The sequence below is a fragment of the Eurosta solidaginis genome, chromosome 3 (genome assembly GCF_040869045.1).
Source record: "Eurosta solidaginis isolate ZX-2024a chromosome 3, ASM4086904v1, whole genome shotgun sequence".
Taxonomy (NCBI): Eukaryota; Metazoa; Arthropoda; class Insecta; order Diptera; family Tephritidae; genus Eurosta; species Eurosta solidaginis.
Window position 1 is genome coordinate 137,880,581 of NC_090321.1, and position 26,322 is coordinate 137,906,902.

Sequence of the window (26,322 nt, forward strand, 5' to 3'; positions counted from 1 at the left end):
GATTTCGTTGGAACGTAGCTTTACACTCTCTTTATCTGCCTCATTCCTAAGCTGCCATTTTTTTACTTCGAGGCGATAACTTATGTGAAGCAAGCATTCAAAACATCTTATCCATGCATGGAGAGTAGACAAACCAAAACCAAGATAATCTCGGTTAGGCGTAAGGTCCCGTAACTCATTATTCATATCTTTTGGAGTGGCACCACAAATATAACACTTTTGTGCGGAAGAAGTTTCAGTCAAAGCATTGCAAACTTTTCCGTCAATCATTGTTAGAAGCATATTGTGATTTACGGAAACTTCGTATTCTTCGAGCATGTTCTTTGTTGGCAACAACGCATTTATTTCCTATAAAACTTTGTTCGTTTCAAAAACAATAAAATCTTTTGTTTCTTTAGAAAAAATAAATTTAATTGGACGACAATACATGGTAGAAGAAGGTCGAGGATTCTGCCAAACAATATTACCTTTTTCATCCTGTAATTGAAGAGGAACGAAAGAAAATATAAAAAAAAACTCATCAGTGTCAGAACTGCATGTAAACTTTTGCTTATATGTGCTATGGCCAGAGCTTCCATCGCAACCACACTTGCTGATTAAAGTATACGTCAAGTTTGTAGGTAATAAACTAACAAAGACTTCTTGATTTGCTAAAACTAAACGCTCAACAGTTTTATCTAATACGGACTGGACTTTAATTTCCGCACGTGTTTCACCCACATCAATTTCATTTGGATAGCATTCTGCCCTAGCTTTTCTTAGACTATAAAATGATGGATAAACCTTATGGCCTGCCTTGATGCTCCACTTCCGAGTCGTTTTGTACCCATGAGTCGTCGACTTGCTACTACTACTACGTAGGCTAAAGCTTCTACATTGCTCAAGCATCTTGCACCTGGCTCACATGTCATCTTTTTGCCGGATATTTGAGTGGTTTCCTGTGATTTTTTATAATGTTAGCAACATTTCTGTTGCCGGACAGACGCGTTGATACTTCTGCCGCATAAAGTAACTCACTAGGACTTCTAGTTTGCAAGCGGTCATCCACTCGACGCCGTTTGGTTTTTTCACTGCAGCTAACAAAGTCCTTCTTTCGTCTTCCGGGGCCGGGGTTACCTGAAGAAGTGGTTGGTTGGTATGATGGCAACTTTTAATCCACCGTTATTGTAAATGTGAAGTCTGGACCCGGCATCCACTCCGAGTTTTTATTCAAAAATCGCTCCTTATGTCTTCCAGAAGTGTTCCACTTTTGATTCAGCTTCGACGAATGTGCCGATATTTGTAAGTTTAAACTTTTTATCGAATACTCGGCTGCTTCGCTTAAATCGTGCATAAGTACAACAAAACTAAATAATTCTTTATATCTGGTTTCCTTCGAATGTTGAACCCAAATGTCAAAAAACTCCGTTCTTGGTACGGTTATAACTAAACTGCTTTGTGTTGTTGATTTTCCGACAGGGTGAATAGTTGATGATTGTTGTGCTGCCATCTTAAGTGTCGTTGATCGTTCTGATTTGTTATCAGTTGTGCAGTATTTATATTACATTCAGGTATTGGCGTAGATGCCCAAATGGGGTTGTTTTGTGTAGTGTTCCTGTGTGGTTATACCTGCATTAGGATTGCTTTGTATGTACCTGTTGTTATACCTTGGTGACTGGTGCGGTAGGTTGTGGCAGGTTGAAGTCAGTGATCTTCGCCTTTTTGCTTTTGGTGTGCTCTTGTTGACCTTGCGCGTTTATTTTTGTGTGTTTTATGGCTACGTGTTTGTTCCCTGTACCTGGGAATTGGTTTTGCCGTTTGTGGATCAGCTTTAAAGGTTCAAATATCTCTTCGGAGCTGGTACGTACATACATCTTATTTTATATGTAGAGAAAACTAAAAAAGCTAAAAAAAAAAATTAAAAATAGATGTGCAAAGAATTCGCAATGGTTTTTTCTTTCGACTATTAGAGAATACTTGCGACTATAACATATGTAAAATTTAGCCCGGATGTCCGCGGATGTATGTAACTTTTTTGTCCCTAAAGTTAAAAATATAGAGAAAAAATACCTTTTCTTCTTAATAACGGATTGTTAAATATATTGAAAATACTCTAATTGCGAAAGATTTACTATTAAAAAATTTTACTTACCTTCGAGCTTAGAATCCATCAAAAAAATTATATAAAAATGTACACATAAAAGAAATATGAAGCTTAATATTCAACAAGAACTTTGCAAATAATCAATGCATTTTACGGCCACTCCTGCCTTCTTACTTCAATTACTCAATACATATGAGCAAAAATATCAAAAATCCCGTTATTTTGTTTGTTTTCTTTCATTTCTCATTACACTTTTCTTGGAATAAGAACTTTGTTTTTGTCCAGCTAGCTTGTTCTACACGAAACACTGTGCAATGGTGCCTCAACTCTCGTATCTCTTTGAATCCGTCCAAATGCTTTCAAATGGCCTACTCGAAGTCAATTAATCTTCGAACTACAAATTACAGTATTTCTAATTGTGAGCTTCAATGTGATAATGAGGTGTGGTCTTTGATAATAAGTTTACTTTTAGTAAACACATAAATTGCATATCCTCCAAATCATATTCTATGCTTGGCTTTGTGAGGCGCAATGCTGCCAAATTCTCTGATCCCTACACTTTTAAGTTACTTTACACGTCTTTTGTTATGTCTCATCTGGAATATGGCGTATTTATTTGGAGACCAAGTAGTCAAACTGCTATTACCAGAATTGAAAGAATACAAAAAAAATTTCTCAAATATGCCATTCGTCCTTTAAACTTCTCAGATCCTACACCCTCCTACTCTGCGAGACTTCTGCTTTTAAGCCTCAAGTCTTTAGAAAATCGCAGATAAATAATCTGCTTGTCATTTACGTATGATATTATTAATGGGTCCGTTGACTGTCCATTTTTATTGGTTAGGATTCGATTTAATATTCCTCGAGGTTGTCTTTGTAGTTTTTATCCATTTTATTGTGACAATTTTAAAACCCACTATTCCAGTAATGCTGCCATCGCTCCTCCTCGCCGTGAGTTTAACTCTATCAGTACTGTTGTAACTCTAGCCTTTTCTGCTCCAAAAGCGACACTGTTAAATATGTATTTTAAAATCTGCTTTCTAAGTACCCTGTATTATTTTTCAAATAAGTATTTCTTAATTTTAGTTTTTATCATAGTCTGTAAGGATTGAAGTCCACTGACTTCCTGAAATAAATAAATATTGTGGCTTTAAGAGTCCCCTCGAAGCGCAGATAGGGAATCAAGTCTATTCGTCCTGCAATTTATGACGCTATGGCCGTGTGGTCTGCGCTCAAGCTGCCGCGAAGCACTGAGCCTCGTTGCAGTTGCTAACGCTGTGTTCTTTTCTACCAGGTCTACAGATGGAATGTGCAGAATGGCATACGGTGTAGCCGTTGGGGATGTTTTCAGGGCTCCCGTAATGCTATGCATTGATAGCCTGCATACCCTAATTTTTAGAGGTCCACCAAACAAGAACTCCATGGTATAGAATAGTGTTTACAATCGCTGTAAATACTCAATGAGGAAGAAGGGCGATAAACCCCACGTACACCCCAGCATTTCTTTACATGCATAAAGTGCCGTCGGGGCCTTCTTCACCCTCTACTCCACGTTGAGTTTAGACGACAGCTTACTGTCTACAATGATTCCTAGATATTTTGTGCAAGGTTTCTCCTGTAGCGTCACCCCTCCCAACTTAGGCCTGGTCCAATTTGGGACCTTGTACCTCGTAGTTAAGAAGACCATATCCGTATTCTCTGCGTTGGCTGTGAACCTGACATTAGATGCCTAGGTATGAATATCTCAAAGCGGCCGATTCATCAATGAGCTAATCGTTGGAAGGCACTTTCCACTTATGACAATTACAACATCATCTACGTAAGCCACAAGTTCTACGGGTCTCTCATCGAACCGCCTGAGCACTTGGTTGATGACAGCGTTCACAGCAGAGGCGATAGCACCCCACCCTGCGACGAGCCCCTGTCCACTGATTTCGTGGCGTCATTCAATCCCCATTTTGAGGTAATCTTCCTGCAATTTAGCATGCAGCCGATCCATCTTGTTAAGGCTGGATGTACTTTAATGACCATCCATGATCGCCCATTTAGAAACATTGTTGAAAACCCCGGAGCAGTTTTTCAAGAGTGCGGTGCATGGTTCAGTCTTATGCACCTATCGCATATTATTTTAAGCCATTCCACGACCGCTCTACTTGAAACTTGTAGCATGGCCGGGAATATACCATTTGGCCCCGCCGATTTAAACTTAGATTGGTATCAGTGACCAAGCCCGGCACTACCTGCTCTGTGATCGAAGTGTGAGTGCTGTCTGCTGGCTATTCTGAATCATCTCTCGATGGGAAATGTGTATCGAAAAGCACCTCAAGGGACTCCTCACTATTACGTGACCATTCCCCGTTCTCTTTCTTTATTAGTCCCTGGAATATGTTTCCCCTTGCTAGGACTTTTTTCAACCGTCCTTTTTCGATGGTGCACTCTATGTCCGCACAGAAATTTAAATACTTATAGTAAAAAACTAAAATTAATTTGTACTCCAACTTCATAGAAAATAATTAAAATATTTACAGATGCAATCTGTGTTTTGTAAAAGTTGTTTAAAGTGACGCAGTTTACACCATTCTACTATTACTACTACAGCATATCTGTGCATTTGAATACATAATATCGCAACAAAAAAAAAAAATAATTGTACTATGTAGGTTACAAATAGCTCTAGAGTTTCTGAAAAGGAGAAAAAAAGTTCTGCAATTTTACGCCCAATATTCACATTTTTCCAAACGCCGGAATTTAAAAAAAAAAAATTAAGATAAGGTGTTCTGAGTAGCTTTTCTAAGGTTCTGGACTTCCTGAAAAGAGAAGAAAGGTCTGCAAAATTACGCCCAGTTATCACATTTTTTCAAAGTCGAAAAATTTCTAAAATAAACTTGGTGATCTGAGTAGCTTTTCAATAGCTCTTGAGATCCTAAAAGGGCGAAAAAAAAGTTCAGCAAAATTTCGACCAACATTCAAATTTTTCCGAAAGTCGAAATTTTAAAAAAAATTAAAAAAAAAATGTTCAATAGTTCTAGAGTTCTTGAAAAGGAGACAATTAAAAAAATTAGTGTTGTGAGTAGGTTTTGAATAGTTCTGAAGTTCCTGAAAAGAATAAAAATGATCTGAAAAATGTGATAAATGTGTATAATTTTGCAGAACTCTTTTCCTCATTTTCAGGAACTTCGGAGCTTCTGAAAAGGTTCTCAAAACCCCAATTTTTTTCTTTTTGAAAATTTTTCTAAATTTTAGACTTTCCGAAAAAAATATCATCTCATTCGTGTAGGCGCAGTTCGAAATCGTTCAAGCCACCCTTAATGACAGCAAATAACATTGTATAGCTCAATTTAAATTTCGCTCGGAAGTAGTGAAGTGAAGCAGATGGACCGCCCATTGAATCGAATGGCAAACACACAGAACTAACTCGCTATTAGGTTGATGGTGCTATAATAAAGTTACTATTCTTCGATTTCTGCCTACCATAACACTAGCATTATCTGTTAATCACCTCAAAGTTTAAACATCCAGCCCAAATTCATTCAATGTTCTTAAAATTTAATCTTCACAAAATTGTTCATCTAGTTTCTAAAATTTTGAAAAAAAAAAACTAAAAAGAGCTAAAAAATTTCTGAAAAAGGCTTAAAGCTAAATCACAATTTTTCAAACTAAACGGAAAAAAAGCTAAATCTAGCTTGAAAGAGGTAAAATGGTAACACTGGTGATGACAAGCTCCTACCACAGTTTGGGTTACACAAAGAGATGGGTGATGAATGCGAGACCTCCTCCACTCTCGGAGCTAGTCTGCAGATCAGATTTTGCGATTAGCTTCGTCTCTAGCGTAGATATGCGAAAGTAGTGCCTTTTTGTAAATTCAACTATCTACGGGCTCTTCCCAGTTAACCCGTCGTAATTAACTGCAATATTCTCAAGAGCGACAAGGAAGGCGCCATAACTCTTGGCGTGGGAGACCGGTGAGTGCGCCTTGGTGAAATAAGGCTAGGTTAGGTTAGGTTAGAGTGGCTGCCTCCGCTGTCCGAGCGGAGACTCACGTAGGCCGTTGTGGGCCGTTGTGCTACCACGCGGGGGGCCCCTTTTTCCTATTACCCTACTTTCGAAGAAGAGGAGAGTTTAGACCCCAGTGAGGCTAAACCAGCGCGTTTGCCTAATGAAACGCAAGATATCGTTTGGGTTTATAGATTCAAGCTCCGCAAGGCACCCAAAAGAGTGTCTGTGGAGGCATTGGTACCTGGTTTTTGACAGTGCGGGACAGTGGCACAGATAGTGCTTAACGCTTTCTATCTCCTCCTCGTCCCTACAGCTGCGGCAGAAGTCATTTGTCTGCAGGCCCATATAGGCACCGTGAGTGCCCATGAGACAGTGACCTGTAAGAAGGCCCACTAGTGGGCTTATAGAGATACGGTTTAACAATATCACCGATCGCGATCTCTTTTCATCCAGCTTAGGCCAGATTTGCTTGGATATACTACATGTAGGTTCCCTCGCCCATCTGGCGTTTGCCTGATCCGTGAAAAGAGATCGCAGGTGGTATTTGCAAGTGTTTAGAGGAGGGCTGGCCCAATCAGCGGATGTTGTTGTTTGCAAGTTGGTGCCTTCCCTAGCTAGCTCATCCGCAGCGCAGTTTCCTGAGATGCCACAGTGGCCAGGAACCCATATTATGCTTAGGTTGCAATTTTCAGCTAGTTTGTTGAGGGTTTCTCTGCACTTCAATGCCACTAGTGACGAGGTGTTACTGCATTGCAGGGATTTTATGGCAGCTTGGCTGTCAGAGAAAATTGAAATAGAATTGGTTACCTGCAGGTTAGCAAGATAGCGGGCTGCTTCCCAGATAGCTATGAGTTCAGCCTGAAAAACACTGCAGTGATCAGGTAGGCGAAAGCTCTCGCTTAGATTGAGCTTCTCCGAGAATATCCCGCTGCCGACTCTGTTGTTTAGTTTAGAGCCATCTGTAAAAACGGAGATTTCGTGTGATCCCGGCTCTACGCCGTTTGCCCACTCGTTCCACTCTGGGATTCTTGTGGAAAATTTGTTGTCCCAGCAAGGAGGGGATGCTGTATGGTTCAATTTCAAGAAGGTTTCAGGGACTTGCTTCAGGATCCGGGTGTAACCAAACCTGCAATCCCTCCATGGTTCGATAGCGTTGAGCCTCGCCGCGTTGCAGGAGGCACAGTATCTACCATATAGATCAGTTGGGAGAAGGAATAATATGGTTTCAAGAGCTTTCGTGGGAGTGGAGGGAAGGGCACCGCTGGTGAGCATTGCCGCCATCCTCTGCACTCTCGTTACTTTACTCCTGTTAGATTCGATATCGAGTGCCGTCCACCATACGGTGACGGCGTAGAAGAGTATGGGTCTCACCACTGCCGTATAGATCCAATGGACTATGCGTGGCTGGAGACCCCACCTTTTTCCGATTGCCGACTTACAAGCGTAGAGAGCCATTGTGGCTTTCCTGGATCGGGGGGTTCCTCTGTTGGTATACCTTATTAACGATGAGCTGCCCAGCTCAGAGATAATGATTCTCTTGTTTAGAAGGAGCTCGACGAACTTCACAAGAGGCTCTTCCACCCCTAAAGAACGTAGAGATTTTGTGACCGCTGCTGGGAGAACGTTGTTGAAGGCTCCTTCTATGTCGAGAAAGATACCCAGCGTAAATTCTTTAAAGGCAAGACCCTTCTCTATCTTAGTAGTGATAGCATGTAGAGCTGTCTCTACGGATTTGCCCTTAGAGTAGGCGTGTTGGTTGTTGGAGATGAGTGCCTTATTTGCCGATCGTCTAATGTAGGCGTCCAGCAATCGTTCTAGAACTTTTAGGAGGAAGGAGGTCAGACTTATTGGTCTGAAATCCTTTGGACTGTTGCCCGATATCCTGCCTCCTTTGGGTATGAAGACTACCTTTGCCTTGGTCCATTCCGTGGGGATATAGACTAGGTTGAGGCAAGCCTTGTAGATTTTAGCTAGCAGCGGGCTTATAAGATCGCTTGCAGCTTGCAGTTCAGCGGGAAATATTCCATCCGTTCCAGGAGATTTGAAGGGTTTAAAAGACTTGATTGCCCAGATAACTCCTTTTTCACTTACAATGTGGTCCAGGGGTTGAAATGGCCCTGGGTTAGATTGCGTGTTTAAGATGTATGGTTGAGATCTGCAGCCCGGAAAGTGAGTGCTGATCAGGGTTTCGAGAATTTCCGTACTAGAAGTGGCCCATTCTCTGCTCGTTGTGCGAATGCAGCTTGGAGGTATGGGGTTTTTGGAGAGGACCTTTCGTAGGCGATTGGCCTCTGAGACTTCTTCGATGTCATTAGTGAAGTTCTTCCAGGAGTCCCTTTTGGCCTTCTGGATTAACTTCTTAAAAGATTTTAAGGCGTCCCTATAATGGGACCAGATTCCCGTGCGCTTAGCCTCGTTAAAGAGTTTTCTGCTGTTTTTCCTCTGTTCGGAGATTTCTTGGTTCCACCAATAGGGTTTCTTCTTACCCCTCACCTTAATCTCCGCGCAGGCTACTGTGAAGGCAGCGTTACAAGATTTGGTGATAAGATCTACTGCTTCTTCTATTTTTGACGATGAGTCTAGCTCACCGAGAGAAGCAAATGTTGTGTCTAAAGGAGGCGCTTCATCAGTTGTTAGCGGTAGGCTCGGCCTACCGTGAGAAGCGTTCTTTAGGAGAGTAGAGGATAGAACTTTTTATAAAGGTTCCAGTCCATACGTCTCCTATTCCTGTAAGCCACCCTAGGCGGTGTACGCAAGAGCAGAGTGAAAATGATATACATATGATCAGAGTAGGAGTTTTCGTTGGAAACTCTCCAATTTTTGACAAGGTCAGAGAATGCCCCAGAAACTAGAGTAACATCTAGAATCTCCTTCCTATTTGAGGTGATGAAAGTTGGTTTGTCTCCAGAGTTGCATATACTTAGATTGTTACTTATAATAGAATCAAAAAGAGACTCACCCCTACTGTTAATGTCGGTAGAGCCCCAAACAGTGTGATGTGCATTGGCATCGGCCCCAATTATTATCGGGAACCCTTTACTGTGGGCCTCCCGTACCACTTTGCAGAGCCGGTCCTGCACAGAAGTAGGCTAGGTTGTGTGCGCTGTTTTGGCACTAGAACAGGATGTCCCTGAGCAACTGCTGGAGGGCCCGGTTTTGGCGCGGCTTGGCAGTATGGTGCGATAAAAGCACTCGTACGGGTAGAAAAATTGTATCGTCCTAGACAGGAATTGCATTGGGCAGATGGCGCAAACCTGTATTGGCAAACGATGCACATCGTGATCCACTCGTGTGTTGTTGTCGGAAAAAAGAGTGGAAAAGGCTTCGTAGATAGTAGTTATGAGGTAAGATCCGTAAAAGCCCTGGTAAATGTATTCTGCAGAATCATGACAGTGGTAATTTTGGAAATTTCGAACTTCGAAAGCCAATAGTGTTACAGCAAGATCGACAAGTTACTTGCTTTTGTCAACACTTGTTATTCTTCTTATTCTTGTAGCAGTGCTTCGCTCCATCCAATATGTACGATCACGTACAGATTGTCATCGATATCCTCTAACGAAATTCCAAGGAAACTTACAGTTTCAACAGGGTTGGAACACAAAGAAATTTGTGATATAAAAAAAAAAATGAAAAAAGTACTAAGAATCACAAAGTTTTAGTGGTACTGGATAATTTTCATTACTGCAAATTTTTTTTTCCGAACAATGTGTACAATGGAAATTTAGTAAGCTAGCCACATATCTTCCCGTTTATTCGTTAATTACGTAACTACACTTTTTGAGAAAATAGATTTTTTTGTAAAAGCAAACAAGAAAAAAAATCAATGAGTATACTTCACTTTTAACTGAATTCCTTTTAGAATTTGACTGTAAAAAGTTTCTACATCAATATACTTACTCTGCTCTTCACGTATGGTACGACATCGTGCTCCTAAGAAATTTCGCAAATTTACTGCATGAATGGCAGCGCAAGCGCGTTTGTCTAAGGTTGCCTGATTGCCAATCCAAAAATAGATTTCCCAACCTAGTTGTCCTATGTCATCAAAAAATGTTTTAAGTACAATATAACAATCTCCTTCATAAAATTTTCCATGTGCTGCTTCCTCTATCTTGTTGGGTAAGAAATTTTCAATTTCCCAAATAGTGAGACCTGGTAATTGTCCATCGTCTTTTTCAAAAAACTTTGAATAATCAAGTTGTGGTTTTTCCAATGTTTCATCCCACCGTTTTGGTTTTACAGATTCAGCTTGTAAATCATCAAAATACCCAATAGATTCATCTTTATCTTTAGCAATATCTTTCATTCCTTTCAGTATCTTAGCGGAATCCTGATCCGACTCTGCTCGTGTACCACGGCGCAAACGGATTTTACGTGCAGTAGAATCCTTAGCATTAGGAGCTGAAGGTACCGCCGGAGGTATTCCACCACCAGCAAGAAGCAATTGAGTTTGGAGAGTAAAATCTATATTGTAAAATTCAATGCCAGATCCTTTGATTGCTTCGGATGGTTTGGGAGGCATAATCAGATCGGGGTTGTTGCGCAAGTCGAGCTGATCTAGACCATCTAGCAAATGAATGGCCTCTGGTAATGTAATTAACCTGTTCGAGCTCAAATTGAGCTTTTTTAAAGCTCCACAACGACATAAACCTTCTGGTATCATTTCCAAAACATTCTTAGATGCCGAAAATATCTCTAATGAGCACAGTTTTCCAATCCCTGATGGTATACCATCAAAATCCAAGTTATTATCGTTTAAGTAGAGACAGCGAAGCTGAGCTAATTTACATATAGCTGAAGGCAATACTGTTAATTGATTACGGGATAAGTTAAGTACTTCAAGTTTCTGCCAAAGCTCAACATTTGAACTTAGTTCTGTTATAGCGTTATCACTAAGATTGATGCGCTTAAGGTTGGGCAAATTATATACACAATCTGGAATCTTCGGCAACATGTTCCTTGACAAATCTAATTCCGCCAAATTTGACAAGCTATCCAATGTAATAGGGAAGTTAAGTAAAGTGCGCTGTGTGTTGCGCATATTAAGGCTCTCAAGATTGTGCAGGGAAGGTAGTTGACGGAGTTGAAATAGTTCTAAAGGATTATCGGCCAAATTCAAAGTTTGCAAGTTTGCAAGTCTGCGTGTTTGTGGAGGCAATGTTTCCAGGTGATTTTTTGAAAGATCGAGAAAAAGAAGGTCAGTCAAATGTATAAATAGAGTATTGGGTATAGACTTAATTTGATTATTGCTAAGATTTAATACAAGAAGACTTTTAGCTCGCTCCAAACCCTCTGGTACTTCTTTGAGTTTATTATGGGACAAATCCAAAGTTGTTAACTCTTCTAATCGAAACAGCTCCGGTGGAATACCACTGTTTTTAATTTGGTTGTGACGAAGATTTAAGGATCGCAAACATGATAGTTCCGTGAGTTCTCCAAATAGTTTCTCCAGGCCATTGTATTTAAGTGAGAGATGCTCAAGTTTGAAAAGGTTTCCCAGTTCTTCGGGAATTTCACATAATTGAGTTTTGTCCAAAGTTAACCACTGAACTCGATTCATCTGTTTAATGGTTGCCGGAAATCTTCCTTCCTAAAAAAATATAAAAAAAATTACATTAATCCTTCTCGCTTTCCTGTTTACAAGATCATCTTAGCATATGCACTAATCTACAACTAGGCGATTCACAAGTCCCATATTTTAAAGTCGTAAGTTTTAAGTTGTTTCGATGGTTTCCAATATAAATTTTGATTAAAACATAGTACATTCGACGAACAGGAGACTTTTTAAATTGCCAAATAAATCAACAAAAGCAATCCCACACAGCATTTAGATGATAAATTTTTGAACTTTCCTTCATATCAATACAATTTGATTTCTCCTTGCGAATAAATACTGAGTTTTCATACAGTTGAACAAAATAAATAATAAAATAAGATTACTTTTAATGATCAAAAACTGAAAATCATTTTTCGATCACTTTTTGAAATCATTTTCGAATAACTTTGATGAATAAATTTTAAGATTTTATAAAAATGAACATAGAGAATAATAAAACTTGTTTGCGTTTGATGATCAATAACTGAGAACAATTTTTCAATCACAATTTGCAATCATTTTTGAATTTACTTTCTTTACCTTCGGTGATCAAAAATTTAAAATCATTTTTCAATCATCTTTCTTAATCTTTGCAGACTACCTTTCTTGAATAAATGATGAATTTTTTAATTGTTAAAACTATACTTCTCATTGAAAATCTGATGTTTCGTCATTAGCTCACATTTTTTCAATCATAAAATCCAAAAAATTACAAATATACAAAACATATTCAAGACTAAAAGTAATATAAATGCTGCTCCTTACTTAAGATGTCTTATAGCTTTTCTCTAGATGCGGCTTTCCAGAAAAGACATACTGGATGGAACCGATGTACGGAAGTTGTAAGCTGTTTGAACCGCTGGTAAGTTAAGCTTGACTGACACGCCTGGACCCGGCTTCAACATCCTCCATGAGCTATGATTGTCAAAAACATCAAGTTATATTTAAAGAATGATGTGAGACATAGTAAAATCGTGATTTTTAAAGTGACGTCGTTACCATGATCTAAGATGATGTTGGATGTTGTAGTCGTGTGTGTGTACAACGGTCAAGTTAATTACTACCTGCGGTTCAAAAAGCTTACTTCCGAGCTTCCGGATGCTTTCACCCCCTGATGAAATATGATTTTTAATAGTCTTTAGTTATGTGTTAAATATGATGGAAAAATGAATCACAATCGTATTCACAAATGATTCCAAACCATCATTTAATATGATTGAAAAATGTTCTTAAATGTGATCAACAAATGACTGTGAAAAGTAATCAAATATTATTCCAAAAGAAGTAAAGTACAATCTTCCAGTAATATCAAGTATGATAAAAAGATGAATAAAAAGTATTTCGAAATATGAATCATAAATGATTATTCAAGAATAATCACATTTAAGGTACACTTTTCTCCCGACGAAACATTGATTTTCGAATAAAAAATACTTTTAAATTTGAACGTTTTCAATCATCTGGGGGTATGATATTTGAATAATTTTTGATAAAAATTTTCAAAAAATGCTGGCTGGGATGAAACTCTCCAAAACCCACTACGGTTTACTGGTTAGTTTTAAGGTTTTATAAAGCTGTCAATGCTCTTTCTTCTGTCATATTGTGAGTTTAAAAAAAATGCTGTTCCTCGTTGACTTTGTTAAAAATCTAAATAAAATGCATAATTAATTATTTACATATATACATTTTTTTCACATTCACTACATACATATATAGCTTTTTAAAAGTGGCATAACTCCGTTCCCCTCAAACATTTTCGGAGCACTCATAATTATGAGTCAAATAGGAACCCAATACTCTATAAAAGAAATATTTTCATAGCCCTTCGGGCTATTTATTTTTATGAATAAAAAAAATGAAACGCTTGAAAAGTTGCCATAAACTGTTAGCTTTAAACATTTTCGTTAAGCATTTTTTACAGAGCTGCTCAACCCCTATACACTTATAGCACTTTTGTTTTTGTTTTGCCCAGAAGAATAGGCACAGATACAAATTCACACTTTGAATATAAAAAAAATTCACAGCACCCTTCAGAGCAAATTCTGCTTGTTCAACCTCAAAGTCAACAGATCGCAAAACACCGAAGAGAAGATATGCCAATAACTACACTATGACGACGGTGAAACACTCCGTTATGGTCTGGGGTTTTTTTTTCTGTAACGAAAATGGAGAGCTGGGAATTTAAAAGTGCTGGCAACCCTTTGACTACCATGTGGATTGTGCATCCCAATAGAAATTCTAAAAATCTATTTTTATAGGCAAGCGTACTTATGAGTAATTTGTTTTTCCAACTTCTATTGTACAACACGGTCAGTTGAAAAATGCATTTATTTACGAGTTATAATGGAATTTTCTAAACCTAAAAGTTCTTTTGTGTAAACATTTATGCCCCTTTATGGTTTACAACTCAACTCAGTTGGATTGTAACTGAAACAATTTAACTTGGAAACAACTATTCCTTTTTGGCATTACGAATTACAACTAACTTTAGCTGAAGTTGAATTGATGTTGCTAACCTATGAAAGCGATGTTTCCACAGATAAGTAAACAGCGAGTCCACCTGTGGCAAACATTTAAACATTTTTTATAAATGATAAAATGGACATAAGCGTCTATTTTATAACGACGAATATGTTCGTGCCAAAATTGATATGCTGCCTATTCGAAAAAATTTACGTTGTCACTTTAATCCCTCGGGACTACGAAGCACCTAGTAAGAAAAAGTTGTAGACACAGTTGAATGGCGTTTAAGAAAATTTCTTTTGAAGATTTGTAAATTACTATCGGTTACGATGCGAGGAACGGCTGTACCTGTTATATTAAAATTACGCTCAACTCTGGTTGGCGGTACATTTCAAAAATTCTGTGAAAATGGTTTCAACGTGGAAAAAAATTACCTATTGGGAAAATTGCCGTAATTTATCAGTGAAACAAAAACATTTGCCGCGGCCATATTTTAGAAAATATAGGGTGGCACGCTAACTTCACTAGGAAAATAGTTCTTGCACGTGAATTTGCCGAAGATAAGTGGCATATTTTATAAATTCGAGAAAAAAATGTCAAGTTTTTGTTATGGTGCACCGCCAAGTTCATGTGAAGTTAGCGTACCACTTTTCGAAAACCACCTTAGGGACCAGTTAAGAAAATAATTCATGCACGTGAATTTGCCGTAGATAAGTGGCATATTTTATAAATTCCAAAAAAAAATATTTTACTTTTTTTTATGGTGCACCGCCAACTTCACGTGAAGTTAGCGTGCCACTTTTCGAAAACCACCTCAGAGACCAGTTAGGAAAATAATTTTTACATGTGAATTTGCCGTAGATAAGTGGCATATTGGCGGCCACCGTGGTGTGATGGTAGCGTGCTCCGCCTACCACACCGTATGCCCTGGGTTCGCACCCCGGACAAAGAAACATCAAACATTTTAGAAATAAGGTTTTTAAATTAGAAGAAAATTTTTCTAAGCGGGGTCGCCCCTCGGCAGTGTTTGGCAAGCGCTCCGGGTGTATTTCTGCCATGAAAAGCTCTCAGTGAAAACTCATCTGCCTTGCAGATGCCGTTCGGAGTCGGCATAAAACATGTATGTAGGTCCCGTCCGGCCAATTTGTAGGGAAAATCAAGAGGAGCACGACGCAAATTGGAAGAGAAGCTCGGCCTTAGATCTCTTCGGAGGTTATCGCGCCTTACATTTATTTTATTTTAATTGGCATGTTGAATAAATTCGAAAAAAACCTCATATTTCTTTTATAAGTGGCACATTTAATAAATTCGAATAAAAATATTAAATTTTTTTATGTGCCACTTATCTACGGCAAATTCACGTGCAAGAAATATTTCCCTAGTGAAGTTAGCGTGCCTTCCTATATTTTCTAAAATATGGCCGCGGCATATTTTTTTGTTTCACTGATAAATTACGACAAATTCATGTGCAAGAATTATTTTGCCAACTGGTATCTACGGTGGTTATCGAAAAGTGTCACGCTAACTTCACATGAAGTTGGCCGTGCACCATAACAAAAATTTTAAATTCACCCCTATTCTGCATTTCGATTACGTTCCCGTTCTACGCTCCGCTTTATGCAGCAGTTACTCACGAACGTACGTACCAAAAACGTGTCAGCTGACACGACCTATCTTATGAGTGTGCAATATAAACGAAAACTCACCGACGTGCAACGTCGTACGTAGCCCGGAACGTAGAAATCAAAACAATTTTGATTATTTCCGTAAGAACGTGTCAGCTGATCGCTCTCTCACTAGACAGAGTTGCCTATTAAACTTTTGTGCGCTAATTTTTGACCGTTTGCAGTTTTATGCAAAAATACCTAATTAAAGTTTGAAAAATTGTGAAAATTCGAAATAATTGTGCAAAAGTGCAGATTATAAATATGAAATCTATTTATATTTATTTAATATTAATTCCAGCCTTTTACAACATCAAAAATTAAATTGGAAAAAGTTGATGTTTTCATAAGCATGCATGCAAAATGGGCAATGGCAACAGTGCTTATCTGTAAACAATACACACACAAATATGTTATGTACATGTACACAAACGCACACAATGATTCGTACCGGCTTGAGGGTTCGGTCAAACGTGCGTACGTACGGCAAACGCCGGTGGGTAATTGCCGCTTTAGCCGAAGTTGGGTATTCTGCATTACGACGGATTTGTAACGAGGAGAGGAAGAGCAAATGGTTTTTCGAAATCAACTGCAACTTAGTGTGCATGCACAAATGCCGGCGCAATTCGAAGGAGTTTTGTGTTTCACTACGCAGGCAGTCAGGGCAAGAATTTTAGTTTAGATGACGAAGGCTTATTTGTTCGGCGATTTGGTTGAAATTTGGAACATAGGTAGCTTTTTGCTAAGGTTAATAATTTGCAGAACTTTTTTTCCGGGACGTGGACCAGGGGCCGACGTATTCCAAAAAAAAAGGATATATATATTTGCTTGAATTTTCGTACATAGGTAGCTTACGGCTTGGGTTAATAATAAGGAAACTTTTTTTTCCGGGAAGTGGACCAGGGACCGACCTTTCCCATAAACATTTTTTATTGAGGGATTTGCTTAAAATTTGGTGCATATTTAGGTAGACTTTTGCTTAGGTTAGTGTTTGGAGAACTTATTTTCCGGGAAGTAGCCCTGGGACAGACCTATTCCAAAAAAAAAAATATTTATTGAGCGATTGTCAACTGAGTAGGACTTGTTTTTGTGCGTTCTCAATAATTGTATATTCTTTCTAAAAATTTGCCAACTTTCTTTTGCGTTGTCTACGGTTTGTAGTGTTAATATTTTTGAACTATATTACTTGTCTTGTGTTTACTGCTGCTTTGATTAAACGCTTATAAGAAAATGAAAAAATTATAAAATAGAAAAATATACAACAATGGCGCGCATAAATCCACCAAGAGGAACGGCTTCCCCTCCAATTTGGGGGTCGCCGAGGTCATGCTGTCTTAGGAGGTCACGTTGTTGTTATTGTTGTTGTTGTAGCGATAAGGACACTCCCCGAAGGCATTGGGGAGTGTTATCGATGTTGATAGTCCTTTGCCGGATGCAGATCCGGTACATTCCGGTACCAAGCCCGACCATCTCGGGAACGATTTGTTATGAACACATGCGACCTCGATCCATGAGGAGTTCGGGGTCGCCAGAGCCTCGTCTGCTAATGAAACAGGATTCGCCACGGACAGGTGAGGTTGAAAATTGGGTTTGGAGAAGCTATATATTGCGCTGGCAACCTGAAAGGGTTGCGCTACACAACCCCTTGAATCTGGTATTTTAGCCGCCTCTTACGAAAGGCTTCCCTACGGCGGGTATATTTTGACCCCCTAACCCGCCCGCTGGTCACGTTCTCTCGCTAGAGTTGCGGCCGCCGCTGGAAAATGTGACCGGATTTCCGGGATTCTTCCGGCGGGAATAAAACGAGCCGAAGCGGATTCAATGACATTGCGGAAAGCACGCTCCGCTTGGGGCATCAGTCGGGATAGGGAAAGAAGCTAAACGATTGTCAGCATAAGTTTTATAATCTTCCCACCTTCCTTTTTTAAAATTGATGAAAGTGCGTTTTTTAGTAGTGATGAAGTCGGCAGATCGCTCGAGTGAAAGGAGTATGGGTAGGTGGTCGGATGCCAATGTTAACATCGGCTGCCAGTTGACGCAGTTTACGAGTCCTGCGCTCACTATTGATATATCTGGCGAACTGTGATAACTTCCTACCATACGAGTGGGGGATTCTCCGTTTATTGTGCAGAACGTCGGTTCTTCTATTTGATCCGCCAACAACTCACCTCTGCTGTCGCCTGCAAGTTTGAATGCCATAGGTCGTGATGGCCATTGTAATCGCCTAAGATAATGCGATTATCGCCAGATGTCAACATCTGCCCTGTTGTTGTTGTTGTATTAACAGTGCTTCGCCCCATTCAATGGGCACGACCACTCACAAAATGTCACCAAAGTCCCCTAACGGGAGTCCAAGGAAACTGGCTGTTTCAACAGGGGCGGACCATAGGGAGATAGGTGTTATAGGCGTAGGTTCCACATTACAATTGATGACAAAGATGGTTGGTATCATGTGGGGACACATCGCATGCAGGACATACATTACGTATGTCGGGGTTGATTCTGGACAAGTAAGAGTTTATCCTGTTACAGTATCCAGAACGAAGTTCGGCCAGGGTGACTCGTGTCTCCCTTGGTAATGTGCTTTCTTCTTGCATATTAACAACGGGGTTCACCGGGCGCGTCCTGACAAAGGCGTTTGCCGATTCTGTGTTGATTTGGACAAGGGCCTGCTTATGCTTGCCTGGATCAAACGGCTGTGTTGGCAGGTACCGGATCTCATCATAGTGCTTTAGGAGATGTTCCCTTAATCCCCGTGGAGGCGGTGCTAGATCACGCAGTTGTTTGCTGGGATGTCCTGGTTTGTGAGAATTAAGCAAAAACTGTCTGTTCAGCATTTCGCTGTGCTCCTTATAATTGAGCTCTTTGGCCTATTGAGCTCTTTGGCCTCAATATGTAGGTGGTGTTCAGGGTTCATAAGGAGACATTCGGTGGCACTTCTGAATGCAGCATTTTGACAGGTCTGTAGCCTTTTCCAGTGTGTATTTTTAAGACCAGGCGACCAAACTGGTGACATGTAGCTCATGAGCAGCCGGCCAATTGCTGTGTAAGTGGTTAGAAACGTTTCTTTATCTTTTCCCCATGTGCTGCCAGCAAGCGACTTGAGGATTTTGTTTCGACTTTGTACTTTAGAAACAATCTCTGTGGCATGAGCCTTGAAGGTTAGAGTATTGTCGAACGTTACCCCTAAGATCTTTGGGTGACTGACAGTCGGTATATTTGCGACATCTGTTCCTTCCACGTCCTAGACAGGGTGGCCGTGGATTTTGTCGGTGATAATGCCAAGTTGCGCGAGGTGAAGAAACTGAAAAGATCGGGGAGGTAGCTGTTTATTTTAAAAACTAATTCATCAATTGAAGGGCCAGGTCCTGTACGCATAATCGTGCAGTCGTCAGCACAGGAAATGATCGTGACTCCTTCTGGTGGGGAAGGGAGTCTTGATATGTAGAAATTATACAGAAGCAGGGATAGGACACCACCCTGTGGAATCCCCTGTTTAATTTTTCTGGGTTGAGAAATTTCGTTCCTAAATTGAACCGACGCCTACCGACCATTCAGATAATTAGCGGTCCATCTTTTTAGACAAGGCGGAAGGTGCTTTGGAGTTGTTGTTGTTTGTATGTCGGGGTTGATTCTGGATAGGTAAGAGTTTAACCTAGTATAACCGAGTATGCGTTCCTCTTCTGCAAGTTTTGGGTATTGTTCTTTGAGTACAGGATTCACCGGGCAATTCCTGGCATAAAGGTCCGACGCCTGTTTGTGGAGTTCACTGAGGACCTGCTTGTATTTTTTGGCTTCATACGGCTGTGTTCTCAGGTACCATATTCCTCATAATGCTTAAGGATAAGACTCCTTAAGCCGCTGGGCGGTGTTGGCTCATCAATCAGATGTCTGTTGGGATGCCCAGGACTCTGGGTATTCAACGGGAACTGTTTGGTTAGCATTTCATTTCTCTCCCTGATAGGGAGAATTCTCGCCTCATTATGTAGATGGTGTTCTGTTTAAAAACATTACATATTAATAAAACACGAGACAGGCAAGTAGCATTAAATTTTAGTGCTCTGAATTGTGATATACACTTGAAGCGTCATTTGGCAGTGTCATTAACAAAGTTAAAACAAAAAATTTAAAATTTTACTTTATCACACTCATACATAAACTATTCAAACATTATTATTGCGCCAAAGATTTAGCGAAAGACGATAAAGGTAAATGGCAAATCACCACTCATTTTCCCCAGTGAACAGGGTTGTCAGTCAACTGAAATATATTAAGGTGACCAAGTGTATGGCGTGTTCCAAATTTTCTTTTAATTCGCACTGGTCACGTCCAATTGCTATTATGCCTTACACTGCTCCTCCTGCTGCCCCGAAACGTTGCTTGAGCAAAGGTTCTCCCACACCGAAGACTCCGAAAATTGATGAGGGTACAATTGTCACCCTAACAGCTGTATATAATACACTGAAGGAAGTAGAGTCTCGAAGGTACAGCAACAGAGTGATCAGTTGTGGGTATAAATCGAAAGTGTCTCTCAGAGAATTGGTGAGGTGGAAGCCAATCTCACAAAACGGATCGAAGGGGAGGTTTCGTCGCTTTCTGCTGCTGTTAGTGAATCATCGGAGCGTATACTGCAGCTGAATGAGAAGCTGGAAAAGTCTGAGGCAGAAGTCGAACAGTTGTTTTTGTTGTTGTAGCACTGCTTCGCCCCATCCAATAGATGCGACCGATCACAAATTGTCATCAATATCCTCTAACGGGAGTCCAGGGAAACTTGCTGTTTCAACAGGGATGGATCATAATGAGAGGGATGTTAGAGGCGTTGGTTCCACAACACAGTTGAAGAGATGGTTGAAGACTGCTTCCCAAGGCAGTCGGTTCTATGTACCGGAGCCACTCGCGATTTTTCCCGACCAAGGGCTGTCATTTCGGTGTAACCCCATTTAATTTGTTGCGTCCGTCCCACAAATTGTCATCCTCCCAGCAGCTCCTTGCAGCGGGACTGCTCCATATTCTCTTTCTCCGGGAAGGTATCGAACCCATCCGGGTCCGTTTGCTGAGCCCGGTCCTGAGAAATGGTTTTGCTGCATCTGCCGGAAAAGAATCTTCTTAGGACGGTCATATTCTTGTCAGTGTGTCACGTGCAAGGGATGGTTGCATCGGACAGGTTGTTCTGGGCTAGATCCCAAAGCCCGACGTCCTCGTAACTTTTATAAATCTTTTGTGGCTCCTTACTGTTGACGCCCAAGGGTGTCCCGTAGTCTACGCCTTAGCGCCCCCACTACCTTCTAGCAGCCCCGCTGCTCAACAAGCCACACCAAGTACCCGCTGCTTCTCGCGCCCCACGGCGCCACAAACTCATACGGCCGCTCCAACTCATAACTACAATCTCCGTAGTAGAGTCGGTAGCAATGCCGAGCATCAGCCCCTGCCCCCGTCTTCTTTCCCCCTCTTTTCCGGCAGAAATCGTGTAGGTCCGGGAAACAGACTCTCAGTCCCTACCCCCGTTTGCACCGATAGCCAGCACAGAATATATATGTTTGCGACATCCGCCCAATGCAGCTCCTGCCTTGGGTGGTGCCACTTTCCTAGATGTTCTGGTCTCCGCGACGACAACCCCCCCCCCCCCCCCCACGGGTTTCATTGCGCCATGTTGCCATGTCGCCAACCCAATTACACCGCGTACCCCAATGCTTACCTAATGACGTCCAGTCCCAGGGCCACAACTGCAGTTGCGTCCTAGTCTTTCACAACCCAGGCGTAGTCACCCATCTCTTACTCCTAGAGTGACGACGTCTCCCCCGTTGCACTTCAGAATTATGCAGTTAAACTGTAATGGATTAACTGGGAAGATCACGGAGATAGTCGATTTCATGAAGCGGCACAACATCCGCATCGCCGCGATTCAAGAGACTAAACTCACAGCAAGATCCTGTTCTGGGTATAATGTCCACAGAAAAGATCGTGATAGCGGAAACGGAGGCGGCCTCGCGTTTATCTTACACCACTCAGTGCAATATCATTTATTTGATCCCGACATCGGCCGCAGGGACAGCGTCTTAGAATGTCAAGGCTTATCTGTCCGGTCAGGCGATGCAAACCTAGAAATCATCAACATCTACATCGCTCCTGCCACCTGTTGCCCCAGTGGATACCGCCCTAACATCAGCGCCTTACTCACTGGCATTAATACCATTATTTTAGGCGACTTCAATGCCCATCACGATCTATGGTATTCAAATTTGCAGTCAGACAGTCTGCACAATAAACGGAGATGCCCCCACACGTATGATAGGAAGCTGTCACAGTTCGCCGGATATATCTATCGTGAGCGCAGGACTCGTGAACTCAATAGTCCTAGGTGAAAGTTTACCCTGGATCCCCATAGTTTTTCATGACGAATCATGTATCCTTTTTGTTTTTTCGGTAAAAGTAAAATCTGGACTTTTATTTTATAAGTCCGAAAACAAAAGTTGAATCCGGAATTGAATTTTTTAAGGACGTATAAAGGTACCACCCTATAACTGTAGAACGGTTCGTCCAAAAAATTTGTTACCACTCGATTCTACCTAATATCGGGAATTCAAACCTGTAGAGATACTTCAAAGTTTTTGTTAATTATAATAAAAATTTTTCATTGATATACCATAACTGACTCTCATATCCTATCTTATCCTTTCCACAGTAAGCTTGCACCTGTTTTTTGGCCATAAAGTTTGGTTCAATTGAGATATTGCGTTGAAATTTTATACACCGCTTTCTGAAGAAGGTTTCTGTATAAAAAACAAAAATTGTTGTATTTGGGTGAGCCGTTCAACAATTATAGAGCTTTTTATAAACTTTTGTTAGACTAAAAAATTAAAAGTCCCGAAATGATTTTTCTTTTATGGTAAAAGCAATAACAGTTTGGGTACCTGGTTACAAGTTAATATTATTTTTTATACCTTTCACGAACATGAAATGGTATATTAGCTTTGGTCCGATGTTTGTAACGTTGAGGAATATAGAAGATAGACTCACCATTAAGTATACCGAATTGATCAGGGCGACGAACTGAGTTGATATAGCCATGTCCATCTGTCCGTCCGTCTGTCTGTTTGAACGCAAACTAGTCCCTCAAATTTTGAGATATCTCAATGAAATCTGGCACAAGGATGTATTTTTGTATTACTAGCAGACCCGTCAGACGTTGTTCTGCCCTAAATTTGGTCTACCTGCATATATTTTAAAAGCTTTTTCTCTCTAACTCTGCCCTCCCCTCTTCACTTCTTCTTAATCATTTTATTCACTCCTACCTCCGTCTTTTTCGCTTCATCTATCTCTATTTTCGTCTCACTATATCTCTTTCTCAGTCTCCTTCCTTATCCTTCCCTCTTTTCTCTTCTCTCAAGTTTTTCCCATTCTTCTTCATCCCTTATTGCCAGTCCCAGAGGGTGGTATGTATTTTGTTCCAGCCCCATTCCGAGTTCCAGTCCCACTCCGAGTCTCAGTCCCAATCCTAGTCCTAATCGCATTCCCAGCCCGTCTCTGGTCTACTTCCACGAAAAAAGGATCGCAAATACTAATATAGGCAAATTTATATACCAAATTTCAGACAAATCGAATAGGACATATGTAAATAGGTATGTGGGTATTATCAATTCATGCTTCGCATGCATATTTATCAGTTTTGCCAAGTTGATGCGACGAAATCGAATATCACAATGAAAATTACTTTAAAGCTCTGAGCAACAGCTTTCATTTGATATCCTATTACACACACATTCTCGGGGTATCCGGGTCCACGTTTTGGCCTATATCTCGAGACCCCAGTCACCCAGCGGTATAAATTACTCTGTACTAAAGCACACATCAACAGCTTCAATTTGATACCAATAATGTAAAAACACATCCTAGTGTTACCCTGGTCCACGTTTTGGCCTATATCTCGAGATCCTAGTCACCTTTAGGTATGAAAACTACCCTGCACTAAATCACTCATCAACAGTTTCAATTTGATACCCATAGTGTAAAAACACATCCTAGTGTTACCCTGGTCCACGTTTTGGCCTATATCTCAAGACCCTAGTCACAAACAGATATGAAAATTACCCTGTACTAAAGCACATCAACAGCTTTCATTTGTTATCCCTCTTGTATAAACACTTTCTAGGGGTATCAGGGTCCACGTTTTGGCCTCAATCTCGAGACCCTAGTCACCAATAGGTATGAATACTACCCTGTACTAAAGCACTCATCAACAGCTTTCATTTGTTATCCATATTCTATAAACACATTCTAGGGGTACCCGGGTCCACATTTTGGCCTATATATCGAGGCCCTTGTCACCCACGGGTACGAAAAAAACCCCGTATAAAAGTACCCATAAACAGCTTCCATTTGATGCCCACATTTTACAAACATAACCTAGGATTGCCCAGGTCCACGTTGTGATCTCAAGACCCTATCCAGAACGGGATAATAAGTATCCTATGTCTGTCTCCTGGTTCTAAGCTACCCCTCCACCAATTTTCAGCCAAATCTGTTCATCCGTTACTTCCTCTTCAATCACTCTTTATCTATTAAAAAAAGCGCATCAAAATCCGTTGCGTATTTTTAAAGGTTTAAGCATTCAAAGGGACACAGGGACAGAAAAAGCGACTTTGTTTTATACTATGTAGTGATGTATGTACATCCATACATACCTATAAACCTACGCCCGAAGTTAAATAACGCAGCGAATGCTATATATGTACGTATGTATGTGTCGCATCATGCCTTACTCAAAAGCAATTAGCGCGCACAGTTCACAGCGAACAACCACACATACGCATTTTTTGGTAAAAATGTTACTTTTGTTTAAACAATTTGGCTGATATAAGAAAGGAATCAAGTATTTTTTTGATGCAGATCGAAGGTAATAATTTCAAAGTTTTACTGAAAGGTAGAATTTTTTAAATCCATCCATCCGTTTATGAGTTATAGCTGTGTAAACAAAAATTTTATGATTTTTTACTACATTTTGGCCCTTTGCCACGCCCCTATAATATATATCGTCAAATTATATTAACTGTACCATCTCACGTAGCTAAGCTAAATGCAAAAAACCGTTTTAAAATCGATGCATTCTGTGTGAAGTTATGTGCATACATGGCATTTAGCGACTTTATTTTATAAGATTTATAGATATTAGACATTTGTCGGATCCGGTAGGATCGGACCACTATAACATATATCCCCCATACAACCGATCGTTCAGATAAGACGATTTTGGTCATTCCTGCCGCAATTTAGAAAGTATAAACGTGAAACTCGGTGATATATATTTTTATATATCATAGATTTTCCGAAAAGATCACTTTGATCGGAGCTATTATAGTATATATCCCATACAACCGATCGTTCAGATAGAAAGATTTTTGGCCATTTCTCCCTTAGTTTCCAATATAAGAACCTGAAACTTGGTGATATATATTCTAATATATCATAGAAGATTTCCTGTAAAAATCATTTCGATCGGAGCTATACATAATATATATCCCATACAACCGATCGTTCAGATAAGGGGGTTTTTTGCCATTTTTTATTTTATATATATCTTAAAAATCGTTTAGGTATGTACATCTGTTCAATATATATTTCTTATCTTATACATCCGATTATTTGGAGATTACGAACGGGATAAGATTATTGTTCAGCCCAATTCATGAAAGGCATGAAGTCTTCGGCATAGCCGAAGACAGTCCCGTCCTTATTTGTTTTCTTTTATGTAAGATCACAAAAAATTACGAAAAAGTCCAGAAGTGTATATTTATGCCAATACTCAGATGTCTTTGTTGAAACAAATTATGACAACAAAATATAAATGCATGTTTAGGTAGGATGCCTAACTTTTCCTTATCTGATTGCGATCGCCCTAATGCAACTCTGAAATTCGATACTCGATACTCGACTTTAACTTATAGCCACCCACACCATCACCGCCACATGCATGTGCATGCACGTGTATGTGTGCTTTTTGTCAGCACTCATGCATATGCATGTCGGGGTTGATGCGTGGGTGCCTTTCCCCTCCAAAACGGAGGATTTTGCGGGTCAACGGTTGTCGCTTTCGATACAACCGGCCTCTTGGTCTTCAACAGCCGTTCTGTACACATCTGCCGCCAGCGATCTCTGCCGTATTTTTGCGTTTATTCAGGTAATATTGTAACCTTTGATATTTTTACATTTACCCAATAAATCATATATATTATAACGAGAAATCTCGCCTTCTCTTATTTTATTCCAACCCGCTTATTCCCATCGAGACCGACCTCGGTGCGCCCACCAACTCAGGAGCAGACGCACCCCGGCCGAACATGCATTTTACTAAAATGAATACCGATTTCATTTAAATATCTTGTATTATTATTTCTTAAAGAAAAATACTACTGATTAACTTTAGCTGTTTGGAAATTGATACATTCTTTTCCAAGCTCGCAGCAACACTGTTCCTATTATACGGAGCTTAAAAAAATTACCCTTTGTTATTTTTTGGCACCAGCCAT

General features: G+C 40.2%; 1 protein-coding gene across 7 annotated transcripts in view; it reads right to left on the bottom strand.

Annotated features, from left to right (window-relative positions):
• Positions 1–26,322, bottom strand: part of fliI (FLII actin remodeling protein) — a 426,153-nt gene that overhangs the window by 290,599 nt on the left and 109,232 nt on the right. For all 7 annotated transcript variants that reach the window (XM_067773105.1, XM_067773104.1, XM_067773106.1 and 4 more), the window contains exon 2: positions 9,977–11,666. In XM_067773105.1, the coding sequence (XP_067629206.1) occupies positions 9,977–11,666 (1,690 nt within the window). The remainder of the gene's footprint in view (positions 1–9,976; positions 11,667–26,322) is intronic.